We start from the raw sequence: 20,114 nt of genomic DNA, 5'->3' as shown, positions 1-20,114 counted from the left end.
TTAGCTCCCTCATCTAAATCATTAATCATTAATATATATTGTGAATAGCTGGGGTCCCAGCACCGATCCCTGCGGTACCCCACTAGTCACCGCCTGCCATTCGGAAAAAGACCCGTTTATTCCTACACTTTGTTTCCTGTCTGCCAACCAGTTTTCTATCCATCTCAATACACTACCCCCAATTCCATGTGCTTTAATTTTATACGCTAATCTCTTATGTGGGACTTTGTCGAAAGCCTTCTGAAAGTCCAAATAAACCACATCCACTGGCTCCCCCTCATCAACTCTACTAGTTACATTCTCAAAAAATTCCAGTAGATTTGTCAAGCATGATTTCCCTTTCGTAAATCCGTGCTGACTCTGTCTGATTCTGCCACTGTTTTCCAAGTGCTCAGCTATTAAATCTTTTATAATGGACTTTAGAATTTTGCCCCCTACTGACGTCAGGCTGACTGGTCTATAATTCCCTGTTTTCTCTCTACCTCCCTTTTTAAATAGTGGGGTTACATTAGTTACTCTCCAATCTATAGGAACTGTTGCAGAGTCTGTAGAATCTCGGAAGATGACCACCAATGCATCCACTATTTCTAGGGCCACTTCCTTAAGTACTCTGGGATGTAGATTATCAGGCCCTAGGGATTTATCGGCCTTCAATCCCATCAATTTCTCCAACACCATTTCCCTACTAATACTGATTTCTTTCAGTTCCTCCCTCTCACTAAACCCTGTGTTCCCCAACATTTCTGATATGTTATTTGTGTCCTCCTTTGTGAAGTCAGAACCAAAGTATGTATTTAGTTGGTCAGCCATTTCTTTGTTCCCCATTATAAATTCTGCTGTTTCTGACTGTAAGGGTTCTGACATTTGTCTTCACCAATCTTTTTCTCTTCACATACCTATAGAAACTTTTACAGTCAGATTTTATGTTCCCCGCAAGCTTACTCTTGTACTCTATTTTCCCCTTCTTAATCAATCCCTTGGTCCTCCTTTGCTGAATTCTAAAGTGCTCCCAATCCTCAGGTCTGATGTTTTTCTGGCCAATTTGTATGCCTCTTCCTTGGATCTAATACTATCTCTAATTTCCCTTGTAAGCCATGGTTTGGCCACCTTTCCTACTTTACTTTTGCGCCAGACAGGAATAAACAATTGTTGCAGTTCACCAACGTTTGCCATTGCCTATCCACTGTCATCCCTTTAAGTAACATTTCCCAATCCATCATAGCCAACTCGCATCTCATACCATTGTAGTTTCCTTTATTAAGATTCAGGACCCTAGTCTCAGAATCAACTACGTCACTCTCCATCTTGATGAAGAATTCTATCATATTATGACCAAATTATAATTCGAGTGAAACCTGAGCACATTTTTCCATTATTCATTGAATCAATTGAGGCAGCTTTTTCTAACTGTTTTGGAACTTTAAAGAAGCTTCAGTGTGTTCAGTTGCAACTTGTTCACTAAATTGTGCAACGTATTGTAACTTAGCCATGTCTCTTATTAAAAGACTGAACTATTTATTATTATATATTCAACATGTAAACATGTAAAATGGAAAAATCCAGGGCATTAGAAGCTTGCACATGTGACACATTCATGGCTTGCTTCACTCTTCTCTGAATTTTAGTTCCGCCTACCCTAGTACAGTAATAAGTTTTACAGTGTTGCACACTTATATTCAAATAAAGGTCTGCAAACTTTCTCTTGTGTTTCTATGTTCGAAATGCAACTAGGTGCCATATAAGCTGGCCATGAATGTGGTTGTATTACTAAATGACATAGAATATACAGCATTCGGCCCAAGCAGTGCATGTCAGCGTGAATGCTCCACTTGAGTGTCCTCCCATCCTTCCTCATCTAGCTCTTTTCAGCATAATCCTCAATTCTCTTTTTCCTCACGTGCTTATCTGGATTGCTCTTAAGATGCATTTGTACCATTCACCTTAACTATTCCCTCTGGTAACAAGTTCCATGTTCTCACCACTCTCTGGGTAAAGGCTATTAGACGTTGGAGCAGAAATTGGCCATTCGGCCCATCGAGTCTACTCTGCCATTCAATGAGATCATGGCTGATCTGATAATCCTCAAGTCCACTTTCCTGCCTTTTCCCCATAACCCTTGATTCCCTTACTGATTGAAAATCTGTCTATCTCCGCCTTGAATATACTTAACGACCCAGTTTCTACAGCCCTCTGCGATAAAGAATTCCACAGATTAACTACCCTCTGAGAGAAGAAATTCCTCCTCATCTCTGTTTTAAATGGACGACCCCTTACCCTGAGATTATGCCCTCTGGTCCTTGACTCTCCCACAAGTGGAAACAACCTCTCACCATCTACCCTGTCAAGCCCCCTAAGAATCTTATATGTTTCAATAAGGTCACCTCTCATTCTTCTAAACTCCAATGAGCACAGGCCCAACCTACTGAACCTCTTCTCATAAGAAAATCGCTCCATACCCGGGATCATCCTCGTGAACCTTCTCTGGACTGCCTCCAATGCCAGTGTATCTTTCCTTAGATAAGGGGACCAAAATTGTTCACAGTATCCTAGGTGTGGTCTAACTAGTGCCTTGTATAGTTTTAGCAAGACTTCCCTATTTTTAAACTCCAAAGGCCAACATTCCATTTGCCTTCCCTATTGTATTCCCTGTTGAACTTGTATGTTAGTTTTTTGGGATTCATGCACAAGGATTCCCAAATCCCTCTGTGCTGCAGCCTTCTGCAGTCTCTCTCCATTTAAATAATATTCAGCTCCTCTATTCTTCCTGCCAAAGTGCAGAACCTCACATTTCCCCACATTATATTCCATCTGCCACTTTTTTGCCCACTCACTTAACCTGTCTATATCCCTCTGTAGACTCCTTGTGTAACCCTCACCACTTGCCTTATCACCTATTGTCATGGACAGTATCTGCGGCAGGCAGGTTGGTGAGGATGAGGTCAAGTATGTTTTTCCCTCTCGTTGGTTTCCTCACCACCAGCCGCAGACCCAATCTAGCAGCTATTTCGTTTAGTACTCGACCAGCTTGGTCTGTGGTTGTCCTACTCAGCCACTCTTGGTAATGGACATTGAAGTTCCCCATCCAGAGTACATTCTGCGCCATTGCCACCCTCAGCGCTTCCTCCAAGTGGTATTCAACATGGAGGTGCACTGATTCATCAGTTGAGGGAGGGTGGTACGTGGTAATCAGCAGGAGGTTTCCTTGCCCATGTTTGGCCTGATGCCATGAGACTTCATGGTGTCCGGAGTCGATGTTGAGGACTCCCAGGACAACTCCCTCCCGACTGTATCCCAGTGTGCAGCCACCTCTGCTGGGCCTGTCCTGTTGGTGGGATGGTGATGGTGCTCTCTCGTACGTTACCTGTAAGGTATGATTCTTTAAGTGTGACTATGTCAGGCTGTTGCTTGACTAGTCTGTGAGATAGCTCTCCCAATTTAGGCACAGACCCCAGATGTAAGTAAAGGGAACTAAGGAGGGATGGATTATAGTATTCACACAATTTAATGAAAATCCAAGTATACATTATTACAGTTCCCACTTGAGATTTTGATGTACCTGATCTGGGGGTGTGCCAGTATTTTAGAATAATGTTTCTCCAATAGGCTAGATCTTGCCCTCAAAGGTGCTTATTAATAGCTGATTCTAGAACTGCATCCTACATGCTGTCAGTCAAGTTGTTAGCATGTTGGAAGAGAAGTCAGTTTTACAGACTGAAGTTGGATATGAGGTAGGTTCGTTACCAACCATTGGTTAGAAATTCTTTCCCTTGCTGTTGGTTGAGCATGAGCTTGAGATGAAAATATTTCAAATATGCAGGCAGTTTCTGGGCGTCACAATTACAGGTGTGTTTATTTAGTGTTTGTCCTCCAAGGAATTTTGTATGACCAGCTGTTTGAAACTTGCTTTATTGTGGTAAGTGTTCTGGAGCCAGCTTGCCTGTTGTCTTATGCAAAGGATTATTTCCTTCAAAAACTATTTGCAGCTGCGTTTTTTGAGATAATTGTGATCTCCCCTGGTGTGAATTAATTAATTGGTTTTATTTGATCATTGTTGTTACTGGACTTCTGGAATTGCCAGTGATTGACTTCATTCTGTGCAGTGTAATATGATTTCCAGTCAGCCCACTGTGTCTGTGCCAGCTGTCTGAAGGAGCTAGTCAATTAGTCCCAGTGCTTTACTCTTTCGTCATAGCCCTGAAAGTTTTTCATTTTCAAGTATTTGTCTCTGGGGTTCTCAACAAGGAGGCTCTGTAGCCCCCTTGGAGTTTGCGACCCTCTTTTAGGTGGCCAGAGGAGGTTTCAAGCGGTCCGCCAAAAGTTTAGCCAACTGCTGTCTCCTCCCGGTCCATTCTCAACATCTGCGTCACGAATGGCTTGGCTTCAAAAAAGCAAATAAATAACAATCATTTAACTATGGATGTCTGTGAAGGGAGTTTGTGAAAGAAGTCTGCCTGCAAAGCAGATGTATGAAGAAGAGGAAAGTGCTTCATAGACAGGGGAGATAGAAGCAGATGATAACATGAATATGGATGAATCGAAGCTGAACTTGCTTCTGGGCTGAACGGGTGTCCTTCTCTGAGAAGACAGCTGGAGGGTGGATGGGTCCAGGGGAGAATTGGAGGGACCCTGCACAGCCACAGAGGTCCAGGAGAACACGGTATGTGACTGGACAGGCCAATGTACATTTGGAGATGTCAAAGATATCTCCACAGCTTGACACAATTGTTCCTCAGTACCAGAAACTAGGTTCACGTCAAGTAAGTAAAATGAAAAATAATAAATCCGTATGTTTAATTGTATAACTAACTTTTTTTGTACAGGAAAGATACTTGTGCTGTGTTACAGGGAATTTGTGGATGTTTTTATAACATGGAAGGCCATGAGCAAAAGATTGGGAACCCTGATTTATCCAATACCTCTTGAAGTTAGTGTTGAATCTGCTTCCAGCAGTGCTGTCCAGATCATTACTATTCACTGCACGTTTTAAAAAAACAAACAAATTTTTCCTTTTTCCCCCTCTGGCTCTTTAGCTAATTATCTGAAATCATTACTATCTCAGAATAAGGGGCAGGCCCTTTAGGGCTGAGATGAGGAGGAATTTCTTCAATCAGAGGGTGGTGAATCTTTGGAATTCTGTACCCCAGAGGGATGTAGAGGCTCAATCATCGAATATGTTCAAGACCAAGATCAATAGATTTCCAGATATTAAAGACATCAAGGGATATGGGGATATTGCAGAAAAATGGCATTGAGGTAGAAGATCAGCCACAACCTGGTTGAATGGTGGAGAATGCTCGAGGGGCTGAATGGCCTACCCCTCCTATTTCCATTGTTCCTATGATTTTGAATACCTCTATTCAAACTTGCCTTAGCCTTCTCTGCTTTAAGGCGAACAATCCCTTCTTCTCTAATCTCTCCAAGTTGCTGAAGTCTGTTATCCTTGATGCCATTCTAGTAAATTTTCTCTGCACCCTCTCCAAGGCCTTGACATTCATCCTAAAGTATGCCCCAGCTACCTCCCCCACCACCAGACTTGAACACAACCATAATTTCATCATGCCTCTATCAAGGATCCCATACAATTTTTAACAGCATTATAAAATTGCTTTACCACCTTCTTAGATTTTTTTATGTGAATCCTCATGCCATTAAATAAATTTGGTTCAGAAGTGGGTGGACAGATTGCTGCCCACAAAGATAAAACTTACCTTACCTCCGAATATTCCCCTTAAATAATTCCTCAAACCCTCAATATTGCAAACCCTGCTTTGCATGCTTTTTTTCCCTATAGAAAAATAATTTGACGGTTGGGAATTTCTGCAGCCTCGTGTCTATTGAGCCTTGTGCCACTGGATTTTCCATCTACGTCCTCCGGCTGATTTGGCCGGCAGCTCCCAAGGGAGCGCAAGTCCCACTTTCCACCAGCGTAGGCCGCAAGCAGCATGCTCTGGCTGGGGGGGGTGGGCTGACATGGGGCGAGTTAGCGTCCTGAGCACAGTCCTTATGGGAGGGGGGCCATTTGCCCACTCTCCAGCTCTAATATGCAGCCCCTTGTCTCCACATGCTGCACACAGATCGTACACACGGTTGCCTTTGAGCAGTCAGCGTTCTTGGGGGCTATTACAAAGCTAATAGATTTTCTTTTGCTTGTTTTCCAAGTTGTCATGTCGCTGTGACTAACCGAGTTAGATGAACACACTTTGTCTACCGATGTCTCACTTGTGTGTGATGCATGATGAGGGAGAATAAGAGAATGGAAAATACTTTAGCCGTGCCAGTACAGTGTTTGTTATACAAAATTTTTCCTATCCTTGACTGTTGCTCAGTTAATTATGAGGCTGAAAAAAGTTTCTGTTACTTATAAATCTATTTGGTTCTGCTCTATTTTAATATCCTATTGTTTTATATTACAATTTTCCTGGTACTTTGACAGTTGTAAATATAGAGCCTTCGTACATCCATGCATTGCAACATGTATATTATGATTGCAATTAAAATGAAAATGCATTGATTTTCTTTCAGCAACTTCATGTATTAATGGACAATTTTCTGCTATATTTGATCCAAGCTCCTTCATCTCTATTTTCAATTTTAATCTGTATCTTGTTTTTACAACAAACTGCATTAAATAACACCTTTAACATAGTGAACTATTTCAGGCTACAAAGGAGCAGTATTTAACAAAATTTGACACTAGCTGTATAAGGAGATTATAGAAAAGGTAGGGCAGGAATTTGGAAGGGTTGTGGGTGGGCCTGCAGTTTCCCCCTGCTGGCCAGCAGCTGGTTTGCCAACATGTTCCTGCCTTAAGCCATCTTCGAAGTGACTAGCTGGCAGGGATGGAAGGGGAGGGGATGGCCACCTGCCCGCAAGTTGGGCCCTCCCATTGAGGCTGAATCCTGACCAATGAATGGAAGCAGCCTCTCAGCGGCAGACCAGGGGGGCAGTGCTCCCATCTACTATTTTTTTAAATCCCGCACCTCCCCCTGCATCTCGCAGTTGAAACACTGAGATGGCCACAGCTGGCACCACAGGCCATTGTGTGGAGGGGTCCCCCCTTCAAGTGACAGCCTGGAAGTTGAGGCCTTCTTTTATTTTTAAATTTTCAAAAACTTCTCCATCTTGAGGCATCCTCTGTTTCACCTGCCTACATTGGCAGCTTCTACCTCTGATGGTGGGGCTGCCAATGTGTCAGTGCTGGAGGGCATTCTATTGGCCTGCCTGCCATTCATAATTCTGGGGGCAGCCACTGAATTGGCACCAAGTCAAATAGCTTCCGGGCTCCCACTGCTGGCAGTTCCAGGTTCCTGACCTGGGATTCATTCTGGTTTTAGGATCTGGACCATGGAATGAAAATCTAGCCATATCCTAGGGAAAAAAAGTAAGTTATCCATGTGGAAAATATCAGACCATTATGCGACAATAACATCAGGCACTTTAGTTATTTGAAAGGGTTTGATTGAGTAAATATGGAGAGTCTGTTTCCAGTGGCAGAATGCTTGGTAACCAGAGGACACAGATCTCAGGTAAGTGGCAATAGAACCAGAGGAAACATGGAGAAACTTATTTTCACATAGCATGCCATAATCTGGAATGCACTGCCTGGAAGGGTGGTGGAAGCCGATTCAATGGTAACTTTCAAAAGGGGATTGGATAATACCTGAACGGAAAAAAAATTCCAGGGCTATGGGGAAAGACCAGGGAAGTGGGGTTAATTGCTAGCTCTAACAATGACCTGGCACAGGCATGATAGAAGGGTTTCTGGGAAACTCAATAACCAGAGGACATAGATTTAAGATAATAGGCAAAAAAGGCGACATGAAAAGATCTTTTTTACGCAGCAAGTTATGATGATCTGGAGTTCACTTCCTAATAGGATGGTGGAAACCGATTAAGTTATAGCTTTCAAAGGGGAATTGAATATATACAAAGTATTTACAGCACAGAAACAGGTCATTTGGCCCAATAGGTCCAAGTCGATATTTATGCTTTACATGATCCTCCTCCCAACCCACTTCATCTAACACCATCAACATGTCCTACTTTTCCTTTCTTGCTCATGTACTTATCTAGCTTCCCACAAATGCATCCACGATGTTTGACTCAACCATGACGTTGTAGGAAGTTGCATATTCTAACCACTCTTTGGGCAAAGATAGTTCTCCAGAATTCCCTATTTGATTTGTTACAATCTATGGCCTTTAAATCTGGTCTCACCCTAAGTAGAAATACATTCTATCAATTCTCTCTTTCATTATCCCAAAGACCTTTACCAGATCAGCCCTCAATTTTCTCTTGCTGGACAAAAAAAGAGTCTGTTGATTTTTTTTCCCCCCCTGTTTGGCATTTCCTCTCTTCTGGTACCCTTCTAGTAAATCATTTTTGCACCGTGTCGTTTCTAAATATCTTTTTAATAATATGTAGACCAATGGCAGAATTTTTGTCTCCATTTGGGTGCAAGTACAGAAAGCGAGCTTGCTGCCTGCTGGAGTTTTGGTCTGCAGGCACCATCCACCCTGGGTCATTTTCCCAGGGAAAACTGGGGAGAGACTGGATCAGAGGCAGAAGAGCTACCAACTTAGAAGCAGTGGATAGCCAATTCAGTTAAGTTAATGGCCAATTAAGACCAATTGACAGAGGCCTACTGGAATTTTCCAGTCAACCTATCGGATCCCCATGCATCGGAAATAGGGCCAGCTGCGTCCTGGAAGCCGGGGTGGGGTCAGGCAGGCAAGCTTTGTGGCCCTTGTCATCTGCCTGGCTATAGCTGTGGCTGCAGGCCATTTTTAAATTTAAAACTTATAAAAGTTGTTGAGAGGGTGCCTCTCTCACCCGAACTTAACCTAAGAGCATAAGAAATAGCAGTAGGAGTAAGCCATTCGGCCCCTTGAGCCTGCTCTGCCATTCAGTAAGATCATGGCTGACCTGATTGTGGCCTTAACTCCACCTTCTTGCCTGTTCCCTAAACCCTTGACTCCTTGTCGATCAAAAATCTGTCTAATTCAGCCTTGAATATATTCAATGACCATTGCTTGCTGCAGGAGAGAATTCCAAACACTAACGACTATCTAAGAGAAGAAATTCCTCCTCATCTCCATCTTAAATGGGTGACACCTTATTTTGAAACAGTGCCCCCTAGTTCTAGATTCCCCATGAGGAGAAACATCCTCTCAGCATCTACCCTGTCAAGCTCCCTGAGAATCTTATATGTTTCCATAAGATCGCCTCATATTCCTCTATACTCCAATGAGTACAGGCCCAACCTGCTCAACCTTTCCTCATAAGACGACCCCTAATGAATTAACCTAGTGAATTTTTTCATGAACTGCTTCCAATGCAAGTATGTCCCTTCTTAAGTAAGGTGACTGTTGTGGTGTCACCAATGCCCTGTACATTTGTAGCAAGACTTCCCTCCTCTTATACCCCATTCCTCTTGCAATAAAGGCCAACATTCTGTATGCCCCCTTAATTACTGTCCCTGCATGCTAACTTTTAGTGTTTTATGTACAATGATACCCTGATCCCTCTGTGCCACAGCATTCTGCAGTCTCCATTTAAACAGTACCCTGTTTTCTATTCTTCCTGCCAAAGTGCTCGGAGCTCAGATTTTCTCATTATACTACATCTGCCAATTTTTTGCCTATTCTCTTAACCTATCTATTTGCAGAAACTGTATCCTTCTCACAGCCTGCTTTCTTACCTGTCTTCGTATCATCATCAAGTTTGGCTACAATGCAGACGGTCACTTCATCCAAGTCATTAATATAGATTGTAGCACTGATCCCTGCAGCGCTCCATTGATTACAGTTTGCCAATCTGAAAATGACCCATTTATCCTGACTCTGTTTCCTGTTAGTTAGCCAGTCCGCTATCCAGGCTAATATATCACTCCCAGTACTATATGCACTTATGAAGGTAAGTTGCAGTTTCTTGTGAGGTGGAGGGCCTCCTAATGACCCTCTAGCTTTGAGAGCCCACCCGCCATCCTTAATTGGGCAGCGAGGATTGCACTCTGCCACAAATTGGCCAGTTCAGGGAAAATCGCTTCTGAGGGACTGTTCCCCACACAGTGCGAGGTCAGGTCCCCCATTTGACCCTGATGTTAGGGTCCTGGCTCAAAACCCAAAATCTTGCCTCAGAACTGTTCACAGTACTCCAAATGTGGTCTAACCAATGTTCTACACAATTTAAACATAACTTCTCTGCTTCTCATTTCCATCTGCCTCAAAATGAACCCGAGTGCTTTGTTTGCTTTTTCCTTATGGTCTCAGTAATCTGTGCTGCAACATTTAGTGACTATCTGCATCCCCAGATCACACTCTTCCTCTACCCAATTTAGACACTTATTTTCCAAGGAGTATGTGGCCCCCCTATTCTTTCTAATTCTTACCAAAATGTACTACTGTACATTTATTTATATTGAAGTTCATTTGCCCATTTGGTAAGTTTATTAATATCTTCCAGTATTTTGTTGCTGCTGTCCTCTGTGTTAGCTGCGCCTTCCCAATTTGGTGTAATCCACAAATTTTAAATAGATTCCTGAGTCCAAGTAGCTTATATAAATGTTGAACAACAGGGTTCCCAATGCTGATGTGTAGAACACCACTTCCCACCATTTGCCAATTGAGAAACTACCTTTAATCCTTTCTCTCGGTTTTCTGTTCTGTAGCCAGCTTGCTATCCATTCTGTTACTTATCCCCTGACTCTAGACATTCTGACCTTAAGTCGGTATACATGAAAAAGAAAAATCAGTGGCCTATGGGGAAAGGGCATGGAAGTAGGACTAGTTAGATAGCTCTAACAAAGCTGTGGCACAGGCAGGCTGGACTCCTTCTGTGCTGTAAGATACCGTCATTCTATAATCATTCTCTGATCTGAAACCTCTGTGTAAACCAAACCAAAAATAATTGTTTAGTTTTAAGTATGGTTTTATAATGGTATCATTGGGGTGTATACTGAATTTTTAAATTGCTTTTAATGACTTGATATATTTCAGGGTGGTGAACGTGCTCGGAGAAGTGCGCTACTTAAAAAGGATGAGCTTATGGCTTTCTACTATCTGGATGTGAAAACGCTATATGATGTGTTAAAAAGGGGTTTGGCTGCATCAGGTAAGTATTGCCTAATCTGCTTTTTTTGTCCAATGGTTAAAAATGGAAATCCATATCTCACCGCAGAGGTATATCTATAACAAAATTCAAATTATTACTAGTTATTTCCTTTGTGCCCAGTTTTTCTATTGGAATGTGCAGTGGAGGAGATAGCAAAAAATTTCATGGACAATCAACTGTACCTGCAAATAGCAGGCTACAGTTCAGCAGCAGAATGTTTGCCTGCCTTGCTGGTGAAGGAATGGTGAGAACTATGAAGGAACCTGCAGTGAATATTGCATTTCCTTTTTGTAAGTGGAAGGGAGCAAGAGATTTGCAGCTGCAGTTTGAGAATGTAATGTTGAATTTCTGCGAGAACTTAGTTTAGTGACTGCTGGAGTATTGCATACAGTTTTGGGCACATCATTTTAGGGAAGTTGTACAAGTAATGGGAAAATGTTCGCTGTAGGTTTACTAGAATGTTACCAGAGGTTAGATAAATTTCTGATGTGAAACTGGTTTTTAACTTGTGCAGAGAATGTTATGGAATCTTCAAGATTGTAAATGATAAGGTAATAGCGATGGTCTCCACTTGTAATCAGAGGGCACAAAGTTATGGTAACCACAAAAAACTAAAAGGTACATCAGCAGAAGTTTCTTTACAAAAAGGGTTGTTAGAATATGTAATTCCCTGCAAACTATCATTGAAGCAAAGCTCATAAATGTTTTTGAAAGGGAATCGGGGCTATTCTTGAAAGAAATGTATATTTAAAAGGCATGTGCAGCAAGCTGCAGGGTGGATTAAACAAGGTGTGAGGGGGGAGAAAATGATGCAAACTTAATGGGCTGAATGTCCTGTTTTTGTGGTGTAATGTTCAATGATTCATATTATTCATTTCATCTTTGTAAGATTCTAATACTAATGGTGCAGATTTGTCATGCTGATGAGAAAATAATCCACAAAGCTTTTTTTTTATATTCGTTCATGGGGTGTGGGTTTTGCTGGCTAGGCCAGCATTTATTGCCCATCCTAATTGCCCTTGTTCAGAGGGCATTTTTATGAGTCAACCACATTGCTGTAGGCCAAACTAGGAAAGGACAGCAGATTTCCTTCCCTAAAGGACATTAGTGAACCAGGTGGGTTTTTACAACAATCAACAATGGTTTCATGGCCATCAGATATTTATTGAATTCAAATTCCACTATCTGCCATGGTAGGATTCAAACCCGGGTCCCAGAGCATTACCCTGGGTCTCTGGGTTACCAGTCCAGTGACAATACCACTATGTCACTGCCTCCCCCTCAAGCTACAGACTAGATCCTCTTGACCTCAAGTGTCCTCAAGCTATGGACTAGATCTTCTTGATATCTGTTTAAAGGTGGTTTTCAAATGGAGCTAATACGCACAAATTGTGTGCGTGCCTGAGAACACAACATGGCCTTGAAATTAGTTTACAACAACTTGCATTAATGTAGCATTTTAGTCTAGTAAAATGTCCCAGAGTGATTGTGAAGCAAAAATTATGCTTTTGCAATAGCAATATAGATGGATTGTTAGGTTAACACTTCAAAATTATTGTGGATTATTTTAAGGAACTTATCTCATCAAGGTGGGTTAGGATCTTTTGTATGCAAAGAGTTAAATTTTGCTTTTTGATTTTTTTTAAGATAATGGTCCCTGTTTGGGTTTCAGGAACCCAAACCAGCCTTACCAATGGATATCCTACGGAGAGGTAAGTAATATTTTGTTCTTTATTCTACAAGGACATTAACAGATATGTGGAAATCCAATGTCTGAAAACTTTTGTTGGTGGGCTAAGGGCCAGGTATTGTTTATTTTAAAAAGTTTAAGGAAATCTGTAGATTGTGGGCCTTACTTCCCAGTTATGGTGACATTGGAGGTGAACTCTTTGGTGATCCTTCAGAGAACTTGTTCAAGAAAAACAAATCCAGGTGCCAGATTGTTTAAAATCCTAGACATATTCTCCTCCAGTGCCTCTCTTCCGCTGAGCATTTTAATTAGTTTCACTCTTACTCAAATCAACCCTAACCAAAGCATCTCCAGAAATGTTTCTCTACCCATCCCAGCACCATTACTCCTAGATTCTTCCCAAGGATCTATCCTTGGTCCCCTCCTTCCGTATCTTTATGCTGCCCCTTGGCATCAGAAAATGTGGAGGCAATGTCTACATGCACTCTTGACAACACTTGGCTTTACCTCTCCAGACTCCTCCACTGCCTTTGTGCTGTAAGACTGCTTGTCTGATATCCATCCTTGGATTATTTACAATTTACTTGAGTTGGGAGAGCCAATCAAAATATCTTTGCCCTTTCCACAAACTCCATACCTTTGCCACTGGTTACAACCCCCTCTGCGCCCACTGACTCAGACTGAACCAGACCATTTGCAACCTCTTGACTCCTGTTTAACCCAGAGTTGAGGTTCTATACCTATAATTCTCTCCATCACAGACTGCCCCCTTCCACCTCTGGAACATTGTCTGCCTCTACTGTGCCTCAGTCCATCTAGGTTTTATCAAGAGTGCTGTAGAATATAAAAGACAAGGGCTAAAAATGGACCAAAACCTTAAAACCTAAGTTAGAGTGCATTATTGGGCTCCAAACAATTCATTTGCCTCCTTTAATGAGTAGAACAACCCAAGGTGCTTCATAGGAATGTTATCAAACACAACTTGACACCAAGCCACAAGGTGATATTAGGACAGGTGACCAGAAGCTTGGTCACAGAAATCAGTTTTAAGGAGGATTGTAAAGGAGGTAAGAGAGACGAGGAGGGAATTCCAAAGTTTGGGGGTCTAGGCATCTCAAGGCACAGCTCCTAATGGGTGATGGATATTGGGGATGTGCAAAAGGCCAGAATTGGTGGAGCACAGAGATCCTGCAGGGAGTAGGGCAGATATACTTCAATGGCCATTAAACATTTGTGATCAGTTTTGATTTGTAATCAAAAGTCCCCAAAATTTACCCAGGTATTTGTTTCGCTTTATTGGTACGATATTTATTATCTGGATAAATTGTTGAAATTTATCATTAATGTTAGCATTAACCTGCAACTTTTTTTATTCTTTAAATAATGTAAATATTCTCATTTACGTTAATCAGACTAATAATCAAATCTAAAGCTTGCCTTGTCTGCTTTGTGAAGTACACTTTGCATGCAAATCACTGCACTTTCCCACCTAAAATAAAAGTAATTTGAAACCTGGGATAATAAACACACTACATAGGGGCCGGCATGTTTTTGGGGAATTGGATCGTGCTGATGTAATTTTCCTTTTCTCTTTGTAAGTAGTTACATTCCTGAAGAGGAAAATGAGATGGTTATGTTTGCACTCATGTTCCTTAACTTGTCTTTTAGGTTATAGCCAGAGCAGAATTTGTGGGTTCAGGATTATTCACTCGAGGATACAAACCAGGGAATGATCAATTTATAGGAGTATTTGCGCAAAACAGACCAGAGGTGAGTAATTTTTTTTGGAGACAATGTTTTTTTTTCTCTTAGTCATCGCAGCTGTATAGCATTTTGGTTATTTGTAAAACAAAAGTACATGAACAATTATCATACCTTTGGCATGCAACATTGAAATGTACTTTAATATGCTTTAATTGTTTAATTGTCCCTACAATTTCTGTTGTGAGGCAATACCCAAGATGGGGAACATCAGAGGTGCTTGCCTTATATCTACAAGCTTCACAGCAAAATACTCCACTGGAAATCTGTCGATTGCTTACTTAAAAACAAATCTCTATTTCTGGTTGTTAACAGACACAATGGGCTGACCCACATGGTCCTTAAGTGGGGGAAAAAAGGTTCCTCTTTTCAAAAAGAAAAGCTAGTGTTTGAAAGCCAGCAGATATTATCCTTCTCTCACAAGACAAGACCTGAAGAATGTGCCTGGAGTCAGGTCGAGATCAGCAGACTACTCTGTAGGGCTCCACCCATACCCTGCCAAACTTGAATTTCCTTTCATTCATGGCTGGCATAGATATTCTTGAATGTTTTAGGGCTCAACAGGTTGAGAAAGAAGGAAAAACAATCCTGACATACCTCAGGAAAGAGTGAGCAGCTGTAACCTTTCTGCAAGAAACCCAATCTAATTTCTCATTGCATGCCAAACTCCAATGAGACTAGGTGGGCTAAACATGGTAGCCTCGTTTTGTCTAAAAGTGGAAGGTTGGCCATCTTAATTAGCACACATCAACCTTCGCAGTGGAGGTGGTCATTCCAAGAGTACATGATCACTATGTTTATCAATGGGAATAGCTGGTGAGGTGATAACAATGTTAAGTGACTGTGCTCTGAACATTGTTGCCCCTACATTTCCTAAACACATTGTGCAGAATAATTATCCCCCGATATTAACATTTTCCCTTGATCTCTACGAAATCTATCTCAACAGTAGTAGCACTGCCACTACAGGTGCAGGGCAGTGCCCCAGATACAATTTTAATTGGGACCATTCAGACCACAGTTGCCTTCCATGAGAAAATGATCTTCCGTGTTCAGTTTGATTAACACTGAGAATTAGCGGAATGACTTGTAACTGTATTGAAACTTTGACACTTTTTTTCGTATTTCTCGTAAATTTGTTAAATTGACCTTGACCCTGTGATCTAACAGTATAATCAGTCGGCTGAATGTTGGTGTAGCTGAAAATGCATTTAAAAATATTAAACATTCTCCTACCTATTTCAGTGGGTTATTGTCGAACAGGCCTGTTACACCTACTCCATGGTTGTGGTGCCATTGTATGACACATTGGGAGCTGAAGCTATTTCCTACATCTTAAACAAAGGTAGGTTTTTTTTAAAACAAATAAGCTAAATTAATGTGTTGCACTTCCTCGTGCTATTTATTTCCCTTTACATTTTCAGTTCTTGATTCGTCCAAATTCTCCCCACAGATGCTGCCAGAGCTGCTGAGTTTTGCCAGCGTTTTCTGCTTTTATTAACACAAAGGCTTAAATAGCTTTCTTTTTTTTTTAAAAAAAACTATTCTCCAATTGAAACTTTGTTCAAAATGCAAAAACCTGAATGTTCTCTGCTTGGCCAACAAATCATTTTGATAATCATTTAACCATTAAACTAGGTGGGTTATCTGCGAGGAGTTTGGCTGAGACAGGTGATTTAAATATTCCCTTCACAGAACATTTTAGTGCCATTAACTGCTGTAATTGTGTTCACAACCAGCAGGACACATATATGTACAGTTATAGTTTTCTTTTTGGAAAGCTCACAGTGGATTGGAGGGCCTCCAGGAAAGCCAATAAGCCGAGTTTTCTTTGTGGTTCTTTATTATGACCAATCCATTTGAGATGGCTTCTTCATTTCCCACCCAGATGGAAATGACAAGTTGCTAGAGTTGTTTCTGTATCTGGCACAGGGACAACAGTAGACACCTAGGAGCAAGTTGCTTTCTCCCACTGCCGTGAGTGGCAAGTTAGTAATCTAAAAATAGACCTTAAAGATAGAAACTATACTACGGTAAGAATTTGGGAACTCCTTCCTCAGATGTGTGCCTTTTTATGTATCTTATTTTCCTAACTGTTCAATTTTTTCCTTGCAGATTAATGATTACATTTAGATTTAAAATATACAGCATAGAATCAGGGCATTCAGACTAACAGCTCAATGCTAGTGTTTATGTTCCAGACAAGCCTCCTCCCTCTCTTCTTCACCGAGCACTATCAGCATAACCATCTATTCCTTTCCCCTTCATGTTCTTAATCAGGTTCAGCTTAAATATTCACCTCAACTACCACTTGCGTTAGAAAGTTCCACATTCTGGGTAAAGAAGTTTTCCTCCAATTTTCTATCAAACTCCATCATGATTTTAAAGACTTCTCTATATGTGAGTGAGGACAATAAATAAGTTTATGTAAGAGAAAGACTTGAATTTATATAGTGCTTTTCACAACCACTGGACGTCTCATTGTGCTCTAAAGCCAATGAAGAAGTTTTTTTTGAAGTGTAGTCACTGTTGTAATGTCAGAAACAAGGCAGCCGATATGCGCTCAGCAAATTCCCAACAGCAATGTGATAATGACCAGATTATCTGTTTTTTGTGATCTTTATTGAGGAACAAATATTGGCCAGGACAAAAGGAGTAAAGTCAACCACTGATAATTCCAGATCAGTGATAGCTATTGCCTAGTTATGGATGTCGCATTGAGCAAGGTGGCAACAATGAACTTTAGTGTGTCAGTTGTAACACACACATCTTAAGTCTTAAGGTTCCGGGTTCAAATTCCACTCCAGGACTTTAGCACAAAAATCAAGGCTGACGCTTAGAGGCTGAACATGCATTGAACAGGCCTGTTATACCTACCCCGTGGTTGTGGTGTCATTGTTTGACAAATTGGGAACTGAAGCCATTTCCTATATCTTAAACAAAGGTAGGTTTTTTTCACAAATAAGCTAAATTAATATGTTGCACTTCCTCATGCTATTTATTTCCCTTTACATTTCCAGTTCTTGATTCTTTCAAATTCTCCCCACAGCTGCTGCCAGACCTGCAGAGTTTTGCCAGCGTTTTCTGTTTTTATTAACACAAAGGATTAAATAGCTTTCTTTATTTAAAAAAAAAAGCTACTTTCCAATTGAAACTTTGTCCCTGTGCCAGATACAGAAATGACTCTGGCAACTTGTCATTTCCATCTGGGTGGGAAATGATGAAGCCATCTCAAATGGATTGGTTATAATAAAGGAAGTTACTAGAAAGAATACTGAGGGACAGAATATATTTGCACTTGTGAGACATGGATTAATCAGGGATAGTCCGCATGGATTTGTTAAGGGAAGGTTGTGTTTGACAAATTTGGTCAAATTTGTCGAGGAGGTAACCATGATTTTTGATGAGGGTGATGCATTTGATGTGGTCTACATGGTCTTTAGCAAGGCTTTTGGTAAGGTCCCTCCTGGCAGACTAGTCAAGAAAGTAAGAACCCATGGGATCCAAGGCAAAGTGGCATGTTGGATCCAAAATTGTCTGAGACGTAGGAAGCAGAGGGTGATGGTAGAGGGATGTTCCTGTAACTGGAAGTCTGTTTCCAGTGGGGTTCCTCAGGGCTTGGTGCTGGGGTCCTTGCTGTTTGTGGTGTACATAAATGATTTGGACTTAAATGTAGGGGATATGATCAAGAAGTTCGCGGATAACACAAATTTGGTAGAGTGGTAAATAGTGAGGAGGATAGCCATAAACTGCAGGAGGATATCAGTGGACTGGTCAGATGGGCAGAGCAATGGCAAATGGAATTCAGCCCAGAAAAGTGTGAGGTAATGAACTTGGGGAGGGCTATCAAGGCAAGGGATTACACTATGAATGGTTGGACCCTGGAAAGTACTGAAGATTAGAGGGACCTTGGTGTGCATATCCACAGATCCCTGAAGGTAGCAGGGCAGATAGAAAAGGTGGTTAAGAAGGTATATGGGATACTTGCCATTATTAGCCAAGGCATAGAATACAAGAACTGGGAAGTTATGCTGGAACTGTATAAAACGCTGGTTAGGCCACAACTGGAGCACTGCTTGCAGTTCTGGTCACCACATTATAGGAAGGATGTGATTGCACTGGAGAGGGTGCAGAGGAGATTTACCAGGATGTTGCCTGGGCTCGAGGGTCTGAGCTATGAGGAAAGATTGGATAGGCTGGGGTTGTTTTCCTTGGAGCAGCGAAGCTTGAGAGGGCACCTGTTAGAGGTGTATAAGATTATGAGGGACATTGATAGGGTGGATAGGAGGGCACTTTTTCCATTAGTAAAGGGGTTAATAACCAGGGGGCATAGATTTAAGGTAAGAGGTAGAAGGCTAAGAGGGAGTTGAGGAGAAATCTTTTCACCCAGAGTGTGCTGGGAGTCTGGGACTCACTGCCTGAAAGGGTGGTTGAGTCTGAAACTCTCATGACATTTGAGAAGTACTTAGATATTCACTTCAATTGTCATAGCCTCCAGGGCTATGGGCCAAGCGCTGGAAAATGGGATTAGTGTAGTCAGATCTTTGTTGACTGGCGCAAATGTGATGAGCTGAATGGCCTCCTTCTGTGCTGTAAACGTCTATGAGTCTATAACCTTTCACCCTCTTGTTTATCAAGCATCTATCTACCTCTGCCTTAAAAATATTCAAAGACTTTTCTTCCACCGCCTTTTAAGGCAGAGATTCCCAAAGACTCACTACCCTCGGAGAAAATTTCTCCTCATCCCTGCCTTAAATGGGCGACCCCTTAGTTTGAAACAGTGACCCCTAGTTCTAGAGTCTCCCACAAGAGGAAACATCCTTTCCACATTCACCCAGTCAAGACTCCTCAGGCTCTTAAAGGATCGTAAAAATACACACGCTCCTTAGATCCACCTTTGGGATGTATCTGTTCTGTGTTGCTGGTAGATCTCTTTGCACCCTAGTGTTGGGCTCTCCAGTGGGCTGGCAGGTAACATTCATCAACTTTAGTGTTGAGCAGTCATAGGTGCTTGAGTCATTGGCATGTTAAAGTAATATACCAGCACGGTAGCCCCTCAGTTCTGATGTGAATAAGTTGTTACTCCAGGCTGTTTCTGCCATCAGGACTTTGCTGCTGTGTGGAAACTTTTGTCAGAATCCATCTGGTTTAAATATTGCAATCTTACTCTTCTAAACTCCAGTGGATACAAGCCTAACCTGTCCAACCTTTCCTCATTAGACAACCCACCCATCCCTGGTATTAGTCTAGTAAACCTTCTCTGAACTGCTATCGCATTTACATCCTTCCTTAAATAAGGAGACCAATACACAGTACTCCAGGTGTGGTCTCACCAGTGCCCTGTACAATTGAAGCAAAACCACCTTTTATATTCAATTCCCCTCACAATAAACAATAACATTCTATTAGCTTTCCTAATTACTTGCTACACCTGCATACTAGCCTTTAGTGATTCATAAACTATAACACCCAGATCCCTCTGCATCTCAGAGTTCTGCAATCTCTCACTATTTAAATAATATGCTTTTTTATTCTTTCTTCCAAAATGGAC

At 41.5% G+C, this 20,114-nt stretch overlaps 1 protein-coding gene and 1 non-coding gene across 3 annotated transcripts in view; both read left to right on the top strand.

Moving 5' to 3' along the window:
• The window catches only part of LOC144693008 (long-chain-fatty-acid--CoA ligase 1-like), a 135,914-nt gene that overhangs the window by 57,272 nt on the left and 58,528 nt on the right, over positions 1-20,114 (top strand). For both annotated transcript variants that reach the window (XM_078562268.1, XM_078562276.1), the window contains exons 3-6: positions 10,998-11,112; positions 12,760-12,824; positions 14,471-14,572; positions 15,809-15,908. In XM_078562268.1, coding sequence (XP_078418394.1) covers positions 10,998-11,112; positions 12,760-12,824; positions 14,471-14,572; positions 15,809-15,908 — 382 coding nt within the window. The remainder of the gene's footprint in view (positions 1-10,997; positions 11,113-12,759; positions 12,825-14,470; positions 14,573-15,808; positions 15,909-20,114) is intronic.
• Positions 19,439-19,691, top strand: LOC144671717 (small nucleolar RNA SNORA53). The gene has a single exon (XR_013573993.1). It is a non-coding gene; the product is annotated as a small nucleolar RNA SNORA53 (small nucleolar RNA).

The sequence above is a fragment of the Cetorhinus maximus genome, chromosome 2, assembly GCF_964194155.1.
Source record: "Cetorhinus maximus chromosome 2, sCetMax3.hap1.1, whole genome shotgun sequence".
Lineage (NCBI taxonomy): Eukaryota > Metazoa > Chordata > Chondrichthyes > Lamniformes > Cetorhinidae > Cetorhinus > Cetorhinus maximus.
The sequence above is the reverse complement of the archived record's forward strand: the minus strand, read 5'-3'. Positions and strand labels throughout refer to the sequence as shown.